Below are 18928 nucleotides of genomic sequence, written 5' to 3' on the forward strand. Positions count from 1 at the left end.
AAATATAAGAGAAAGAGAGAACTTTAAGAAATTAATATAGCCACTACAGTGACCATCAAAACGATGAAAAAATATTGCCGTAAACAGTTTATTTTGCGAACCACGAAACAAACGACAGCGTATAATGAAACGATAGACGTTTTTATATCGTCATTCGATATATATCGTTACATCGAACAGCCCTATCTTAAGATGCACATTAGGGGGTTACATACACTCACTGCCCACTATACTACATACACTTGCTCAACTGCTTGTTAATGCAAATATCTAATCAGCCAATCACATGGCAGCAACTCACTGCATTTAGGCATGCACAGAGTCAAGTCAAATTGCATAACCAACTCTAGCATTTACACAGAATGGTCTAAAACCGAGAAAATGTTAAGTAAGTGGTGCTTTTCTAGGTGAAAATGTTTTGTTGGTGCCAGAAGACAAAGGAGAATGGACAAACTATTTTGAGCTTAGACTCAAGGCATGCAGAAGAGCGTCGTTAAAAGCACATCACATCAAACCTTTAAACAGATGGAAAATGGGACCAATCCATTACTAGTAATGTGTACCTAATAAAGTGGCCAGTGAGTGTATCTCTTAGCAGCTGGGAAAAGTGAGTCTATCCAAACAGCACCTCGGGCTGTGACAAATATTAGCTACAAAGTGAGGTGAACGTTTTTGTTTTTTAAAAAAAATATATCATATACTGAACTGTTTTACTCAATTATTTTATCAGTTTAATAAAGTTTATTAAAGGTCATCCACACAATTAATTAAAATCAGTGGTTCTCAAAAGCTCAACGTTTTCAGTAACCTAATAGCTTAACCTAATAGTTTTTCCTGGTAATCCCCACTCTCCCACAGTTTGAGAACCACTGATTTAAAATGTGTGTCAGCATCTATAATATTGCTGAAAAACAAAAAGTGTGTCTAGATGGGGGAAAAAAGATTACAAGCATGATGGAGGAAAACATAATGAGCTTAATAAGCTCATTTGGATCTCAGAATGAAACAGTAAGTTGAATAATACATAAAAAAAAGTAAATGACGATTGTAGAAATACCTTGAATCACCATCCTGGTCATCAAGCTCATCCCCAGATGTGTTCAGCACATATGGATTCCGCTGTTTTGCTTGTGGACAGATATCAGTGAGAGTTAGTCATTATGAAAAATACATATTAGACTCATAACAAAAATAAGAACCACTGTGAATCTGACTTCAACTCACTAATCATAAAATTGTGTTAGAGAGACACATGCTTTTACTGTCCTAGTTCGTGTCCCTGTTCCTAGTAAAAGCCTCTCGGCATCAGTACTGTGCCAGTATTTGCCAAAAACACAATTGCTGGTATTTAAACTGCTGTAAATAACTTCACGGCCTACAGTCTCAAAGATATCGCTCATGAATGATATGTCGTCATTCTGAGCGAGAAAGAACAGTCCTATCACAAGGTAGAACTTTTATATATCTCTGAATTATCCAGGTAAAAAGTGTCATTAAAATGCATTTTTAAGAGAAACCTGGGCCAGTCCTGATCTAGAACACAGTAGGTGCAATAACGCTGAGACATACAGATACTGGCAAATCAAGTAAATGCTTTATTTTATATAAAATCCTGTTCGGAAATCTTTTTGACTGCAGCCTATTTCCAATTATAAGAAAGGTTATTAGGCATAAAAGACACACAGAAACAACTGCAATGACTTTTTGGTGCAACACCAGCAACAAGAGGAACTTGTGAATGAACAAAAGTACATCAAATTTATGTGGCACATCCACCAACGACAATCTGAGAGGCCAAGAGGGAAACTTCAAGAAGGAAGAACAAGCAGACCCGATCCTCAAAAAAAAAAAAAAAAAAGACAATCCGCAGTTCCAAAGTCGACAATCACAACAAAAGGGGCTGTTGGTCTGCCCTGGATTACACTGCTGCTTTATTATCTCCTGTAAATCTGTAATTACGTGGAAGCGACACCGGGTTATCTGTGTGTGCGTAAATGTTTATGTTTCTGCTTCATGCTAATGCTACGCCTACCTGAGAGAGATGACGGACACTCGGCGACCTTTTGGTAGGGATATCGGAAAAGGAGTTTGTTCCCTCGGCTTCCAGAGCTAACCAGTATGACGCTAATAGGGCTGGTTTTGTCGCCGCATTTGTATGCACTACTTTGGGACTGAGGGTACAAGGACTTTCGGTCATCTGGTAGACCGACTGACGGGTTGAGCATCATGTTAGCATTCTAGCTAACTCCTCAGTTAGCTTCAAACAGACAGGGAGCGTAATCTTGCTTCACTTCAAGCTTAACACTGGTGTTTGCCATACAAAGACACCGACCAGAGACAAATTATAGCCTAACTAAAGTTAACTATAAAGCCTTGATATTATACCCTACCGCACATCCATCCACCACTGTTGGGATTGTTTTGTGTCACTGTGAAAACTGTTCGGCTGAAACAAAGAGGGCAGATATCATATTCTTCCGCTACTACATAATCTACTGCGTCACTCACTGTGATTTTTCTTTCAGGGAGCGAGACTTTCTTGAATTGTTGTTATTAATATTTTTGAATTAGTCTTGAGCAACAGATACCCAGGCTTTATGAGGGTATTTTGAAGTTTTCCTTTGCACGTTGACTGACTTTTCACTTATTTTTAATCCTTCAGACTAATTTAACGTTGAGCTATGAAGACCCAATCTAAGACATGAACCAGTGCTGTGTCAACACATTACAAATAACCTAAATGAACTCCTAATTAACTACCGCAGATCTCATCAGCATGAAAAGCAAGAAATTACTCTCTGAGTCAGAATAATCACTTTGAGAATCTTTTGAAAAAAAAGTTGTCAGGAATACATAATTTAGAGGATGCATATGCAGGACAACGAGAGCCCAAGAAACCAAATATAGCTCAGAGAGAGCGTTTGTGTGGGACGATGTGGGACATGTTACTAATGCTTCAAGGTGATTGGAAATTGTTGTTTATCTTAATTTGAAAATTATAATATAATAATAGATACACATAAACAACTTTTTGTGTATTCTGTAGATACACAAACAACTGTGAAAGACAATCACTCCTCTAATAAGTCAAAGTTGTTTTATTTAATGATATAATTCATGTATTTATTTGTTTATTCTTATTTAATTATACACTCATGAGTTCGTTTTCTATTGCCATAACTTTCTCTTCTGTACCATTTTTGTGAGATGTGCTAATTTTAATAAAAATTCTATTATACTTTTTTTTATTTTTTAATAAAAAAGTACCTCATAAAGTGCCACACCAGGTCGCTCGATTTTCATGGGATTCCTAAAAAGTATATTTGTAGATGTCAACAAATATTATTTAAGGACAGGGAGACATGATATAGTTGCAATAAACAGATGTTGCCATGCATATGTACATGAATTGAATATATGCACTGCAATAAACACTCATTGGCCACTTCATTAGGTTGGCCACTTCATTAGGTACATCTTGCTAGTACTAAGTTGGACTTCCTTTTACCTTCATAACTGCATTAATTCTTCATGGCATAAATTCAACAAGGTGCTGGAAACGTTCCTCAAAGATTTTTGCATTTGCATGACAACATCACACAGTAGGTGTGTGATCTATGTTGTGAATCTCTCTTTCCACTGCATCCCAAAGCTACTCTGTTGGATTGGGATCTGGTGACTGTGGACCAGTAGGAAAAGGATGACGGATGACGATGGTAAAAGTCCAAACGAGATATCCAGGAACTAAATTGTTTCTAAAACCTATTTTCATTTCTTGTCCATTTTTCTTTTCTTTTCTTTTCTTTTCTTTTCTTTTCTTTTCTTTTCTTTTCTTTTCTTTTCTTTTCTTTTCTTTTAATAATAATAATAATAATAATAACAATTTTTTTTATTTATAAAGCGCCTTTCAAGACATGCACCCAAGGACACTTTACAATTAGATAAAACACATAATGGAAAAATGGAAAAAAAAAATGGAAAAAAAGAACAATAAAACAAAAGCACAAGCTAAAATTAACAAACAGTGGGTTCACAGTGAATATGCAGATTTGAACAGATGGGTTTTGAGTTGAGATTTAAACTGGGGGAGATTCTTTTTAAATCTCTGTATAGATCGGAATATGTCTGAGAACAAAACACAAATAACCTTTTCCCCTGTTTTGCACAGTAATTGTTATCCGCTCTAATTTTAGTTTATCTTAGCTCTATAAAACAAGCTCGTCAATGTCAAATTTTATCCACTAGATGACGCATTTGGGCGACTGTGGGAGCTTTGACTTTAGATCCAGATGAAGATGATGGATGGATGGATGGATGGATGGATGGATGGATGGATGGATGGATGGCTGGCTGGCTGGATGGATGGATGGATGGATGGATGGATGGATGGATGGATGGATGGATTGCACTCTCTTTATTTTCCATTTTGAATATCACGTAAGTATAGGAACTCTGTTTATTCACTTGCATGCATTTAGAGCTGCACTATAATCCCCGGCTGACGCCTGCAGAAATAAAGCACATTTTAACAGTGGTAACTTTGTTTGTTCAAAAATAATGAGGAGATATGCATGAAGATTGTTGTAAGATCTTCTGTCATAAAGTACTAAAAGACCCGGGCACCCGGTGTGTATCAGTTCCAAAACTTTCAACCGCGCCCTCACAATATGTGACACACTGTTATCATTAATTTTAGAAAACCACTCCCTTTTATATCAAACTGTACATTTTTAAAGAAGCCAGAATAACCGTTCTCCGCTGGCAAAGATAAGGAATAAATTACTGTAAATAACTCGCAACAAATATACAATTTGCTGACTCAGAAGCAAACCCCGGCACTTTTCCAGGTGATCACGCCACAACAGGTTGCAGCCAGTTTATTGCATTTCATTTTTCTATGCAGCAGTTTCAAAGCGGGAACATGTCAGAAACCGGAAGACTGCTGCACACCTTTTTGTTTGTAAATGTGAACTGACACTTCAGAAAACTCAGTGGTACCCAAAGATTCTAAAATAAAATAAAAAAACAAAAATAAAAAAAATCAACACTAATTATATCCATAGTCGCAATCGATATAGTAGAATGAATACTGGTTGAGAATCAGAGGAGATGGCAATCCGTTATATAATATTAAATATCTTTTAAAAAAACGTTGTAATGAGAACAAAGAAATGTAAATAATGAATGAGTCGGGGCATATTTCTTAATTTAAAAAGTCATTAATGTTGTTTTTGAAGACAAAATTAAACTGACACAAAAGGATTCTTAGTGTTGAATTATCGGGTATAGGAACACCTGAAATGATCGCACAGAGAATGAGTTTGATTTGAGTTTTTTATTTTATTTTCTTTTTATTAGTGCATATGACAACAGAGTTAAAGAGATATGATTTTAAAATCACTTTTATGACTGTTGCACATCTTGTTTTGATGAACTGGCACTCCAAAGATTTAGTGGTACTGTCTACCCAGGGCAGAAACGACCACGGACAAAAACTTCTGCCAGGCTTCCTGGACCTCAGCGGTGAAGACGCTGGGACCAAACTTAGCGGCCACACACAGGCTGATGCATTCAGCGAGCACCTAAAGTGAGAGAGTTGGACAAAATAATTAAAGAATTACTTCTGATCTAATAGTGATAAATGTTTCTGGGTGCTGGTGGGGACATACCCTGAAGTTATCGGGATCCACGTGGAGCTTCTCAGAGTGCATAGCGCTCAGTTTGGCGTAGGTCTGCTTGATGTTGTCCAAGTTCTTCACAGCATTTTCCAGACCACCCATCACGGTCTTTCCGTGTTGTGCCACTTTGGGGTTTCCCATAATGGCAGCATTGGTGGACAGGTCTCCAAAGGCTTTGAAGTATCGCTGACCCCAGGGGTACACAATCAGAAGCCTGGAATAAGACAAGAGAGAGAAAAAATAACAATTTTAATGCATATAATTTTTAAAAAAATATGCATTTTAATCTAAAATGACAAACATACGTCTAGATGCATTGGTTTCAGTTCGGTTTTAAGATTATAGGAAGAGAAAGTCACTCAATACATAAATGTGTTTCTAAATTGCATTGAGCTGCAGGTTACCTGCTGAGGGCCTGGGGACCGATTTCCCCCACATCGATTTTTCCCCACAGGCCTATGATGGCCTTGCGCTCAGCATCTGTCCACTCGACCATTTTGACAGCGTAAAGGTTTTCACGTAGCTTGTGATCAGAAACCTTTTCGCAAACGCCGATCTTCGGGAGCTTTTTATTAATTACATAGTGCCACACCTCTTCGTCCTAGAAGCATCTGATTGGACTATAGCCGTCAGGCTTTTGGGTTGTTGCCCATGAGTAAGATAATCTTTACCAGATTATAAGGAAAAAAACGCAAACACATGTTTTTTTATGTAACAAATATAGAAATAAGTATAAGAATTATAGACTACAGGTCTTTATAGACTGTTTTTAACCTATACGTACAGTAAAAAACATTTAAACCTCGAAAGTGATTTCTGATCTTTCGTAAGTGATCAGATCCCAACAAGCTGGCCTGAAAGTAGGGTAAATACCCGTTTCTGATGTGCAACACACATCTCTAGTAAAGAAATGTAGCCTATTTTATTTGAGAACAATTCTCCAACCTCTAATAAATAGGATACAAAGGATAAAGGTGCTGTGCAGTCCCACATGAAGCGCAACAACCAGTCATCCTTTTATATCTCACATCATGCCTCGGATATGATTACTTACCAAGATTTTGGTAAAAAATATCTTAATTTTTGATTATGTGGTGTCATTCTGTGAGTGCTTATGTTGTCATCTAATTCTCTAATTCTCTCTTGAGACCAAACGAGCGTTTGGCAGCGAGAGATTATTTGCCACTTGTTTCATATTTTACACTTCGGACGTTAATTTATAAAATATCACATTGCTTTTTCAACAACCTCTTGCTATTTAATAATTTCTTTAAGGGATAAATATATTAGTTTCTTCCCCAACAAAATAAGTCATATCTTAAAAACAAGGAGGGGCGTTAACTTTTATCTCAAGAAATACCTCGGAAAGTGCTGGATTTTTTTCTTTATCGCAGAGGTGTGGTTTAAATGTGATGCTGGGTGTGGTCCATTTTGGTGTTATATAAAAATGATAGTGACAAATAGTCAACACTTTCAGTTCAGAAGACAACTGAAGAAAACGCCGACATGAGTCTCTCTGGAAAGGACAAGACCGTGGTGAAGAACTTCTGGGCCAAAGTGGCCCCGAAGTCAGCTGAGATTGGAGGAGAGGCTCTGGGGAGGTTGTATTTTGCCCTTTTCTTTTCATTTTTTATTCATTCATAGTTTTAATTAATTAGTAAGTACTTATTCATATTTCCATCATTTGAATTTATGTTTTACAGGATGCTGACTGCTTATCCCCAGACCAAGACCTACTTTGCTCACTGGTCCGATCTGAGTCCAAGCTCTGCGCAGGTGAAAAAGCATGGTGCCACCATCATGGCGGCCATTGGAGACGCTGTGTCAAAGATTGACGACCTTACTGGAAGTCTGTCTGCCCTCAGCGAGCTCCACGCTTTCAAGCTCAGAGTGGACCCTGCCAACTTCAGGGTGAGCTCACCCAGTAACATCCACGCAACAATGATCACGTTGTAGACAGAGATTACCATTAGTCAAGAGGCAATATAGACTTTTCGACCTAACATATGCATGTGTTTTTTGCCTCACAGATCCTTGCTCACAACCTCATCTTGTGCATGGGCATGTTCTTCCCCGCAGACTTCACTCCCGAAGTCCACCTCTCCGTTGACAAGTTCCTCCAGAACTTGGCTCTCGCTCTGTCCGAGAAATACCGCTAAAATCCGGCAACTCCGGAGCCCCTGAAGCCTGTCATCTACAGTAATGTCAATAAAACCTCTTAAAATGGCAGGGCTCCGTTAATAAATATAATAAACACTGGAAGCTGGTCCTTTCTTCTTTGTCTGAATCCCTACACTATTCACTTTTGATATAATTGCAGGGGTGTGTTAAGAAATTAAATTAATAATATTGTAGTGACAGAAAGCATAGGAAAAGAGAAAATTCAATCAGAAATGAACATACAGTTGTGTTAAATGCAAATTTAACCTTCTAACATTTTGCACTGAATATTCGTTTTACTTTATAGTGGAGGAATTACCCCAAAGCTTTGCTTAAATGGGTAGTAAATAGTAATGTGTATACAAGGATTTCATTCATTAAGCATGGCGTGATATTAAACAGTTTGATTTGGCATTTTATATACTTTTTCTGAACACACAAGTAATGAACATTGTATATAATTATACAAAATAAGCTTCTTTTTTTTCTTCTAATAGGCCTACATATCCATTTTCTGCTTATCTTACCGAACACGTGGAAGAAACCCTTTTTGGATTCTTGGATTAAAAGAATTTAATAGGATAAGATAACCTTTATTAGCCCCACACGAGGGAAATTTGTTATGTTGAAGCAGAAAGTGGACAGTGCAACGTAATGTAATGTACACAATATTTCAAATCCTTTATCATGGTCCACAACTATAACCAACAGTATTTTTGATGCACTGTTATCAATAATGTCACGCGACCTCACCCATATCAAAGTGCACATTTTGAAACGGACAAAATAGAAACCGGCAGCGTCACCCTTTGCAAAGATAAGAAGTAAAATATAGACGCTTTTATAAGAATGAGCTTAGGAGGTTTTAATTTCAGATAATACAACATGGATAATTCTAACTACAACTTACTGGCTGAGTTAAAAAGAAATGACACCACCCTTGTTAATATTACTATTATTATTATTACTATTATTATTATTACTATCATGAACATTTTCAGTATAAGTGCACAATCCCTTGTAAAAATCTGCTCTTGGAAGGCTTGAGTAGAAAAACAAAATGCAATTAAAAATGATCACACAAAGAGAATTTTATTTAACTGGAAATTTATTTGTCACATTCATCAGCTTCGAAGCGCTAAACGGAAGCACTGCTGTAAATTATTTGGTTATGAATATGAACTATAATTCCACAAGTTCAGTGGTACTGTTTGCCCAGGGCAGAGACGACCACAGCGAGGAATGTCTGCCAGGTCATCTGGACATCAGGGGCGAAGACTTGAGGTCCAAACTTGGAGGCCACACAAAAAGCGACAATTTCAGAAAGCACCTAAAATGAAAGGGAAACAATAATAATGGCATGCTTCATCATTATCACTGGTGGAAAAAGTCTCAGATCACATACCCTGAAGTTGTCAGGATCAACACGGAGCTACTCAGAGTGCATAACGCTCAGTTTTGGCGTAGGTCTGCTTAATGTTGTTCTTCACAGCATTTTCCAGACCAACCATCACAGTCCGTTGTGCTGGCTATTCACATGAATGGCAGCATTGGTGGACAAGGTTGCCAAAGAGTTGGAAGTTCTCTGAGTCCACTGATACAGCAATCGAGAAGCCTGAAATAAAGAGTTTTACTTTTTCTTAGTATTCTTATAACGTTGTCTTCTTGCCATATGGGTCATTCTTACTATTCGGTGCCATTTGAGTCCTAATGACATAATATGGTATATTTAGTGTAAAACTTGTCTAATGCTTATTTCTAAACCATTTTCTTGTATGTTTAACCCCCCTCTACCATAGAACACATTGATATATACACAGGATAAATACATTAAAAGTAAATTACTTTTATTTTAGCACAAGTCACTAAAGTACTATGTCCCCAGTCATGCTTGCTCGACTTCAGTTACAAATATAACTTAAAAAAAAATAAAAAATCTAGATTTTTCATCATTTCTGGATTGGCTTATTTCTAATGTTCCTCATCAAATGTTCTTTTTTATTATTAAGCCATGTTTAATACTTAAAATCTTTAAAAAATGTTGTGTCCCTGAATCAACTGTCACCCCTGTTACTCTGATAAGAATTCCATAGAACACATCACCTGATTATTCTTTTAGTCACATGACACTCCCGATGTAACATATTTTGGAGGGAAAACTTTCAAGAAGAAGACGAGTAAGTACCACTCTTTAATCAACCCTTTTTTCAATGTTTTAGCAAGATTTTGTAATGTGGCAAAGCATAACACGTCCAACCTGTTACGCTTATTAATAATGGAAACAATTTTTTTTTTGTAATTTTTATAATATGGCTAATAAACATGTTAAAAATGGTTCTTAGTGGTCACCATGTACTAGCTTGTTGTTCATCATACTAGTAGTAATGGCTAAGTTTAGCATAAAATCTCCCCCCTGTTACCGTCACCCCTGTTATTGCTATGCACTGTAACATGAAATTTCCTTGCAGATTTTAAAAAGGGACATTGTAGCTTTTAGAAAATGTAAATATTACTATAACTGTGTATTCAAAACAGTTATTAATAGAAAATTGAATGTCCTGTAACAGGGTGGACATTTGGCACGTCATGGGTAAAGACTTTGATTTTAAAAAATATTATAATATAATATCCTTAGCTGGACCAATACATTTTTCTTATAGGTTGAAAATCCCTCTTTTAGATGAAATGTTAAAATAATTCAAAATTTTGTATTTTTTGATGAAGAGTGATCACACTGAAATGGCACCGAATAGTAGGAATGACTCAAAAACAAAACGAAAACAAACCAAAAACAAATTCTGTTATCATGCGGTAAATAACAAGGCGTGTAAAAACAAGAATAATTAATTTGGAGATACCAATAGGCGTCGTTAAATTATCATCTAACGTAACTCACCTGCTCAGGGCCTGGGTGCCCATTTCAGCCCCATAAATCTTTCCCCACAGGTATGTGATCGCGCTGAGCTCAGCACCTGTCCACTCGACCATATTGTTAGAAATAAGATTTTCTCCAGCTTCGCTGAAATTAGTCTTCGTTCACAAAACATAGGTCCATTTTGGAGGACTTTATTAATTGGCCGCTACCACCCCTCTTAGTCCGGAAGCATCTGATTGGATCAGAACCAAGGACAAAGGCTGTTAATAAGTCAGATATAATTTTTGCCCGAAGACTGGGAAAAGAACAGAAAAAAGACAAGAACATGAAACATTAAAAACACCATCAACTCGACATCAATTGTTCGACGCCATTCAGTGTCGAATATTCATTTACCAATAAACCTAATTGTAAATGAATATGATAAAATGTAAGGCAGAATTTATCTGATTTTTGCACAAGGAGAAAAGCTCAAAAACCCCAAAACATTTTCTTCATTTGTTATTTTTCTCTCAGCACCTGCACATATGAGCATCTAATATGTTCAAGTGTGTTTTTAACTCTAACTTTTTAATTTATATAGATTTTTTTTCCCGTTCATTAGCAATTTTGCCACTATTCCTTTAGACTGCATGCCCCTTCATACTGACATCAGTTCTTTAATGCATTCATCGCTATTTTACTAACTAATTTGACGTTAGGTGTTATTTTGTACTTATAAATACAGACTTATAAGGTAAGATAACACGGCGACTAAAAATACTTGAGAACAGGGTGTGGTTACTTTTATCTCTAGAAATGGCTTGTTAAACTCGAACAGGAAGGTGTGGATTAGATTTGATACTGGGTGTGGTGCAATTTAGTTCCATATAAAGAAAGATAGTAACAAACAACTTTCAGAATTTAGTTAACTTTTCTTTCTGCTGCGTAAACCTTTAAAGGCAGACACGAGTCTCTGGAAAGGACAAAACCGTGGTCCTTCTGGGATGAAGCGACTCCGAAAGCCCCTGAGATTGGAGCAGAGGATCTGGGCCGGTTGGTTTTCATTATTTTCTGTTTTGACGATGTGCACACATCATGCACCACATTCTATGTAATAACTTCGCTCTATCATAACTTATCACGTTTACGTTTTACAGGATGCTGACTGCATATCCGCAAACCAAGACCTACTGTTCTCACTGGGCCAGATTCTGCACAGGTGAAGATGCACGGCGCCAACATCATGGCGTCGGGAATATTGACGACCTTGTTGGAGATCTGACCAATCTAAGCAAGCTATGCTTTCAAGCTCAGAGTGGACCCTGCCAACTTCACGGTAAGCTTAAGGAGGGAATGATCCATGCATTGCTCATAAGTCCATACAATTTCTCAATGAGCAAAATACTAAAAGTAATATAAAGCTATAATGTTGTTGCACAGTACACACTGCAATAGTTACAGCCTTTTGCACACGCTCTACAGTAAAATAACAAATGACAAAGTTTTACAGTTTAGAGTAAAATGTCGATCAGAACCATTTCTTATATTTTATAAACTTGTAATATATTGTTTTATTTAATTAGTTCAGTATGTTACTGTTATTGTCTTGGAGCAACTATAACTCACACAATTCCCTTATAGGATTATTAAAGTATTCTGACTCTGAGTCTGAAATTTTATGTATTTCTCGTTATTTATGAATTAATACGTTTTCTCCATATTTATTTATTTATACAGATTCTTGCTCACAACATCATCTTGTGCATGGCCATGTTCTCCCAGGAAGACTTCACCCCTGAAGTCCACGTCTCATTTGACATGTTTCTACAGAACTTGTCTCTGGCGCTGTCCGACAGATACCGCTAAACTCCAGATTCAGGCTCACCAATCGCTGCATGGAGCGTGTCACCCGCCACACTACCAGAACACAGTTACTATATGAAATTAATACATGTTTACATTTCTTTTACTTTAGTCACGGTATATACTTGTATTATTATTATTTTTAATTCTCAATAAAACAAAACTGTTTAACTTGCTCCGACAGCAGACGTCTCGGACACGCCCCTTTACTCTTTAACTTGTGAAGGGTTCCCTGGTGTGTCGTCACTCATCCAACACATTAAATTAGAAATTTTGACTTACTGTGCGCACGAGTGATTTAGGGATGATTAAAAACAGCAAGTAAAACACATACTTCTACTTTCATAATAGGCCAAACTAAAGTAATAATTATATACGACATCAGAGTCACACTATCAATGAGGAGCTGTTATCAACGCGGGTGGGTGTGCGTAGACCATCTGATTGCTCTAGTTGGCCTTTTTCTTCTTTCGGCTGCCCTCTTTAGATGTCCCATCATGTGCCTTCATCCACGAACCTCCTCTGTGGTCCTCGTCTTTTCCTTCTGAATGGCAGCTTTCCTTAGATAAAGGAGCTGTCATGGCAAGGCAGATACTGCGGTGCACCCTAAAATAATCTCGTCGCCCCTAGTCACTGTCATAGTTTTGCACATGACAATATTGTTATTTAAAAAAAGCTAGCATTAACACTTTGATTCTAGCTACACAGAATTAACACAGAAATTGAATATATTTCACAGTGTCACCCCAACCCCGTCTTTGAAAAACGGTTCAGCCCGTAGCAGCCCCTCTAAACTGTTTTATTTCTTGTTGTCAGTAGCTGTCGCCTATGATTGGTGCCAGAGCACATCTTGAATGAAGAGGAATTTCAGATTTCAACACAGATAGAAACACAGATGAAAATTCAATTATAACCATAATGAGGATGGCTGAAAGTCAGCATTGTTTCAAATTTTCTGAGGGGAAACAGGTAGAGGTCATAAAATACACATGAGCACTAAAGACTCGCTCACTCAACGTTGAAGTGAATACATGTGAACTAGTGTGTATTATAAATTAGTCTGTAGTTCTGTAGCCTTAATTATTTCATCAGTCTGTGTATAGCACACACTTTGATTCCCAAAAATCAAGTAGTCGTGCGAATTCCTGCCCCCATCAAATCTGTTAGCTCCATCATGCTTTATGATTATATGTATTGTCTCCCATAAATCATTGGGATTCGTCTTTGGACAATGCACAGTGCGGGTGGGGTGCTGCCAGTGGCGGGTTTTGATATGGGCGACATGGGAGGTTGCCCAGGGCAGCATTGTGGTGGGGGTGGCATCATGGCATCGGCAAAAAAAGTTGCTCGTACCCATGCTGCCCCGACGTCATGCCAGCGCATTTTGGGGATTGCATGGGCACCGAAAATAAACCAACAAACTACGGCTGTCAACGTTAATGCCGTCTTCAGGATTAACGTGATTAAAATTTCTAACACAATTAATCCATCAGAATGAGTCCAAATCCCTGAAATGATACAGACTTATAATTTGTTTTCCAAAATCTATTACACACATATACCCAAAAAGTGAGCGTGAGGGGCCTCGGTGCGCCTGCTGCTGATGCTGCTGTGCTGAAGTCTCACGGGGAGGGGGCGGGCTGCTTCCATAATATTGTCAATCCAAGCCCATTATGTATTAATTTTTATTCCTGGTTTGTGTGAAATCCAAGAAAAAAAAAAACAAATACAAGGTGTAGCTCTATTAGTTTATGTTGTGGGGTTGGGTGTTTATATTAGAGCGCAAAAATTACTGATGGAAGGTGGAAAAGAAAAGGTCAAAGCCATCAGGTCCTCAGTTTAGAAAAAAAGAGAAAAGGAGACACATCCGGTCAGATGTGTCTTTGGATAATGGCAGGTATTGTGTATCCTGAAACAAGATAACATTCATTAGTGGGGATTGGGAAAACTTGGGAAAACTGTTTACCTTTGTTAGCCACTTGGCTATGATAGTAAACAGTAGACAGACAGTAGACACTGACACTGTGGCAGCCATAGTGACAGATCTGTGTCAGTTTTATTTTTTATTATTTTTATGCATTCATATATTTTTAAAAATAAGTTGAAGCACAAAACGCCAACCGGGTGTAACAGGTGTTTCGCATGAACTCAAAATCTTCAGCAGGGGCGGGGTGAGACGCCAACCGAGGTCACACCCTATGTAAGCTGTCATGGTATTTCTGCGTGGTTAAAATAATTCATTTCCCCCCCCATCGAAACTCCATCAATTCATCCACCCAAAATAATAATAATAATAATAATAATAATAATAATAATAATAATAATAATAATAATAATAATAATAATAATAATAGGAAGAAGAAAAAGAAAGCATTTCGGAATAATGACGATAAAACAGAAATAGCTGGTTCTGGGGGACTGCCTGGTCATTGTAGTTGCTGCTCGTTTAGGTCAATACTTCACTGCTGAGGTCCGTGCAGCTTCCAGGAGAGTCTTTGTAGCTCAAGCCTCCCTGAGAAGGCAGTACTACTAGCTCCAGAGGACCGTCACATGCTCTATTTTTAAGTTGTGTATATAAGCTTTCAGTAAATCAATCGCTACTCTTCTTTAATTAGCCCATAAAGAGAAAAAAAAAAACCCATTCCTGGTAAAAGCTACAATAATAATCCAACTGTTTAAAAATGATCACCACAAACGACCATGAGAGTTTAATTGCATTGGATCTTTTATTACATGTGAGACTGTCAGTGAGTACTCGAGCACATAATGCAGTTTATCTGTATTTCTCAGACAGGGCGAGAGCAACAGCAGCCAGGAACTTGTCCACAGCCACATGGACCTCAGGGCTGAAGTCGTCGGGGAACATGGTGGACAGGACCACGAGGAGGTTGTGAGACAGAACCTGTGGAAAGATGATGATCACATTGAAATGAATGGACTTTTCATTTATTTATTGGTAACCAGAGATCATCATTTCAGATCAACCAGTAATCTATCTAAGATCAAATGAAAGCTGAGTTAGAGTGAGTTTAATTTGTAGTCCAATCAGTGTTCACAATAGAACAGAAAAATTAATTTGGCAAACACTGTCATAGTAAATGGACCGATGTATATATATTGCTTTTCTAGTCTACTGGAGCATTCAAAGCACTTCGAACAACTTGCCTAATTGACCCATTCATACAAGTACTTCTTTTCTATGACTAGGCTTTTTTCTCTCTAACATTCACACAAATTCACACTTCAGTGATTACACTGAACCACAAACTTTTTATTAAGTAGATGACCTCAAATAATGTCACCCCACAAATATGACAGTAATAATGATCAGTACCTTGAAGTTAGCAGGGTCCACTCTCAGAGTGAAGGCATGCAGCTCACTGAGGCTCAGAAGAGCTCCGGTCAGATCGTCAATTTTGCTGACAGCATCAGTAACTGCAGCCATCACGGTTGCTCCGTGCTTCTTCACCGGGGCAGAGCCGGGGCGCAGGTCCTTCCAGTGGGAGAAGTAAGTCTTGGTCTGAGGGTACACTGTCAGCATCCTGGATAAAAATGTAAGAGAACAAGCCAGCGGGTAAGAGACAGAAATGCAGGAGCAGGTTTTTGTAGGCAGTGTGGGGCCATATTTACCTGGAGACAGCATCACAGCCGATTTGTTCCTCCTTACCAGCCACTTTAGCCCAGAAGGTTTTGACTGTGTTCTTGTCCTTTGCAGAAAGACTGGTCATCTTGCCTGTTGTTGCTGTTGGAGTTGTGTTCAGCTCATTCTGTGGAGGTCTTATATATGAAACAGGAAATGCACACACCCGACCCACCTCACAGATAAGGTACTGGAATTTAGGCATGTTCAAAATGATATGTAACAGTTCCCGTGAGACAAACACCAAACAAAAGACTCTATAAGGCAAGACAACTTAACAAGATAATCAGAATTCATTTCTTCTTTTTGGCTTCACTTAAGAAACATCTTCATTAAATGAATGTGCATATTTTAAAACTTAAATTTTCAGTGAGAGCCAGTTAAATCAAATCACTAACCTTCCAATTTTTGAATTTATATCAGTCTAATATTACCATTTAATTCATGACAAGTCACCTGTTAGTTTGTATTTCTTTATCTATTTATGTATTTAATAATAATAATTTGAGAAAAAGCAAAATGGGTACATGGCTATAACTTTAAAAAGGCTGTTGGCTTCAAATTTGGGTCTGGACAGATAGTTGGATTTATAGCAGGGCTTTTTATAGATACATTTACTGTACATACACATGCATCTAAATGTTTATGGCTATATTTAGACTAATAAGTCAACGGCTAATTTATGTTTCCAAACAGATAATCAAAAACCAAATCCTAATGTGGAAAGCAGCTATCACGGATATAATTGAACATAGAGAGTCCAGGGATGTTCTAATGTGTAGGTTAAAATTTAAATACTGTTGTTTAGGCTATCATTTACCAACACTACAACCAAAATCTATGTCAATGACATTCACTTCAAAAAACCGTGTCAGTTTAAGGCTTATCTAATCTTCAGCAGGTGAATCCTCTCACAGGGCAGTTTAAATTTTTACAGCAGCTGTTTGTTCTCCACAGGAGCTCAAATGTAGCTCAGAGTGGACAGTTGCTGATATATTGAGGTAAAGTTAAACATCAGGTGTAGAAATTTGAGGATGAAAAACAGGTTTTAAAATATGGCAGAAATACTGAAAATATTTAAGAGAATGACAGAAAAGGTTTTGTGGATAACCAGAAAAAAACAAAAGCTGAGACAAAGTTATTTAATTTTTTTTCTACTTACAGCCAGTCAATAAAGGCCTGTAGGATGTGTGGGTGTACCATTCTTTTCTTGTCATTTTCCTCTTTAAGAAAACTCTTTGTCAAGTTTATTTATTAAACGCATGTACAAATGGCAAATGCAGGACCTTAATGCTATGGTTTGGTCATATGTTAAAATTAAAATATGTGGAATCTGGTCCATTTAAAAAACAAACAAACAAAAAACATGTATTATTTACAAGCACAAGAAGTTTTTTGTCACTGAAATTTAGAATTCATTATTTTCCAAAGGATATACTCATTGTACTTCATCCAGTTCTTTATTTCTATCCAGGTCTGCAAAATATTTTTGATTATCTTACTTCCAATTTTCTTAATTGTTAGGGGTCACTCAGGGCTGGAGCCTATCCCAAGATAGAAGAATAAGTAGTCTGTAAGATATTCCATAATGAAAGTTTCCAACAGATTTTTGGTTAATTTTGACAGTTAATCAAAGCTGAACTCAGAATCGTTAAACTGACCAGTTTAGCCAACTCCCACTCTCCAACTCCACCCAATTTCATATCTTTGGGTGGAGTGAAAAGAACTCTTTAAAAGGTGACTTAGTGGCTCTGCTGACTAACAGCACAAGAGCAACAATCAACAAACAAAAATGGTTGTGTGGACAGACTTTGAGCGCACCACAATCCAGGACATCTTCTCCAAGATCAATTATGCAGTCGTTGGGCAAGCAGCTTTTTCCAGGTGAAACATAGTTTTTTTTTTTATATTGACGTAAATTTATTTTTAGAAGTTTGGGCTATTCAAGTAGAATCTTTATGTGCAATGAAAAAAAGCTGGCATATTTTGTGCATTACACAATGTAGATTTTTCTTTTAAAACTAAGAGCAAATCAATTATTTACACATTCCCTCAGGTGTTTGACTGTCTATCCCTGGACTCAGAGGTATTTTGGTCAATTTGGAAACCTCTACAATGCTGCTGCTATTGCATCAAATCCAAGGGTTGCTGCTCATGGAAAAGTCATCATGGAAGCTCTGGAAAAAGCAGTGAAGGACATGGACAACATCAAGGCCACATATGCAGAGCTGAGTACGCTGCACTCTGAGAAACTGCAGGTGGACCCTGACAATTTCATGGTAGGCAATGCTGAACTGACGGCACTGATTCCCAGTATTGCATGTTTGTGTGTGTCAATGAAGATTGCTAAAGCATGTTGTGCTGTGTTGCAGCTCCTGGGCGACTGCTTGACCATTGTGGTTGCTTCCCAGTTGGGTAAAAACTTCACTGCTGAGGTTCATGCAGCTTTCCAGAAGTTCCTGGCAGTGGTGGTGTCCTCCCTCAGAAGACAGTACTACTAAAGACCTGCAGATGCCTGTCACATGCTCTGTTATTAATTGTGCCTCAATATGTTTTTAAAAAAATAAAATATTAAGCAACTTCAGAAAGTTCCCAGTGCCTTTCTTTTTTTCACTTGCTTTATTATCTTTAAGTTTTAATACAATGTCCTTTGCAAAAACCTTGTATGGACTGCTTAAGGATTAAAGCCTTTTTTAAATGCTTGGATGAAAAGACTCTGCAGCCAATTGC

At 37.6% G+C, this 18928-nt stretch overlaps 4 protein-coding genes across 13 annotated transcripts in view; 2 read left to right on the top strand and 2 right to left on the bottom strand.

The window, feature by feature from the left end:
• nprl3 (NPR3-like, GATOR1 complex subunit) overlaps positions 1-2457 on the bottom strand; it is a 28987-nt gene extending 26530 nt beyond the window's left edge. For all 8 annotated transcript variants that reach the window (XM_005920223.3, XM_005920222.3, XM_042218637.1 and 5 more), the window contains exons 1-2: positions 2033-2457; positions 1058-1127 (exon numbers count right to left, since the gene is read on the bottom strand). In XM_005920223.3, the coding sequence (XP_005920285.1) occupies positions 1058-1127; positions 2033-2228 (266 nt within the window). In that variant the 5' untranslated portion in view covers positions 2229-2457. The remainder of the gene's footprint in view (positions 1-1057; positions 1128-2032) is intronic.
• Positions 2458-5320: 2863 nt separating this feature from the next.
• On the bottom strand, positions 5321-6216 carry LOC102301591 (hemoglobin subunit beta-A). The gene is made up of 3 exons (XM_005920216.2): positions 6083-6216; positions 5670-5892; positions 5321-5582 (listed from the first exon to the last, which is right to left on the bottom strand). The coding sequence occupies exons 1-3, from the start codon at positions 6172-6174 to the stop codon at positions 5451-5453; spliced, it is 447 nt and encodes a 148-aa protein (XP_005920278.1). The 5' UTR covers positions 6175-6216; the 3' UTR covers positions 5321-5450.
• Positions 6217-7142: 926 nt separating this feature from the next.
• On the top strand, positions 7143-7937 carry LOC102301295 (hemoglobin subunit alpha-A). The gene is made up of 3 exons (XM_005920215.3): positions 7143-7279; positions 7382-7589; positions 7709-7937. Exons 1-3 carry the CDS (start codon positions 7185-7187, stop codon positions 7835-7837), a joined length of 432 nt encoding a protein of 143 aa, XP_005920277.1. The 5' UTR covers positions 7143-7184; the 3' UTR covers positions 7838-7937.
• A 3634-nt stretch (positions 7938-11571) lies between these two features.
• Positions 11572-18787, top strand: LOC102290054 (hemoglobin subunit beta). 3 transcript variants are annotated; one of them, XM_042218639.1, is made up of 5 exons: positions 15995-16112; positions 16274-16385; positions 17723-18082; positions 18255-18477; positions 18571-18787. In XM_042218639.1, the coding sequence occupies exons 3-5, from the start codon at positions 17991-17993 to the stop codon at positions 18697-18699; spliced, it is 444 nt and encodes a 147-aa protein (XP_042074573.1). In that variant the 5' UTR covers positions 15995-16112; positions 16274-16385; positions 17723-17990; the 3' UTR covers positions 18700-18787. The 3 variants fall into 3 exon arrangements, 2 of the variants coding, with proteins under 2 accessions (XP_042074573.1, XP_042074572.1); XM_042218638.1 differs by having other exon boundaries at positions 16015-16132; XR_006054115.1 differs by lacking the exons at positions 17723-18082; positions 18571-18787 and adding exons at positions 11572-11748; positions 11853-12031 and having other exon boundaries at positions 12433-16385; positions 18255-18432.
• The last annotated feature ends 141 nt before the right edge of the window (positions 18788-18928 follow it).

Source organism: Haplochromis burtoni, unplaced genomic scaffold (assembly GCF_018398535.1).
Source record: "Haplochromis burtoni strain Fernald_Lab_line unplaced genomic scaffold, NCSU_Asbu1 Contig_21, whole genome shotgun sequence".
In the NCBI taxonomy this organism is placed as follows: domain Eukaryota; kingdom Metazoa; phylum Chordata; class Actinopteri; order Cichliformes; family Cichlidae; genus Haplochromis; species Haplochromis burtoni.

Bases quoted from the DNA above. Each gene is read 5' to 3' on its own strand.
- LOC102301295 (XM_005920215.3), top strand. From the start codon at position 7,185: ATGAGTCTCTCTGGAAAGGACAAGACCGTGGTGAAGAACTTCTGGGCC. The intron at 7,280-7,381 runs GTTGTATTTTGC...TATGTTTTACAG, and splicing joins GGAGGAGAGGCTCTGGGGAG to GATGCTGACTGCTTATCCCC. The intron at 7,590-7,708 runs GTGAGCTCACCC...TTTGCCTCACAG, and splicing joins TGGACCCTGCCAACTTCAGG to ATCCTTGCTCACAACCTCAT.
- LOC102290054 (XM_042218639.1), top strand. From the start codon at position 17,991: ATGGTTGTGTGGACAGACTTTGAGCGCACCACAATCCAGGACATCTTC. The intron at 18,083-18,254 runs GTGAAACATAGT...ACATTCCCTCAG, and splicing joins GGGCAAGCAGCTTTTTCCAG to GTGTTTGACTGTCTATCCCT. The intron at 18,478-18,570 runs GTAGGCAATGCT...GCTGTGTTGCAG, and splicing joins TGGACCCTGACAATTTCATG to CTCCTGGGCGACTGCTTGAC.
- LOC102301591 (XM_005920216.2), bottom strand. From the start codon at position 6,174: ATGGTCGAGTGGACAGATGCTGAGCGCAAGGCCATCATAGGCCTGTGG. The intron at 5,893-6,082 runs GTAACCTGCAGC...GTCTTATTCCAG, and splicing joins GGTCCCCAGGCCCTCAGCAG to GCTTCTGATTGTGTACCCCT. The intron at 5,583-5,669 runs GTATGTCCCCAC...CTCTCACTTTAG, and splicing joins TGGATCCCGATAACTTCAGG to GTGCTCGCTGAATGCATCAG.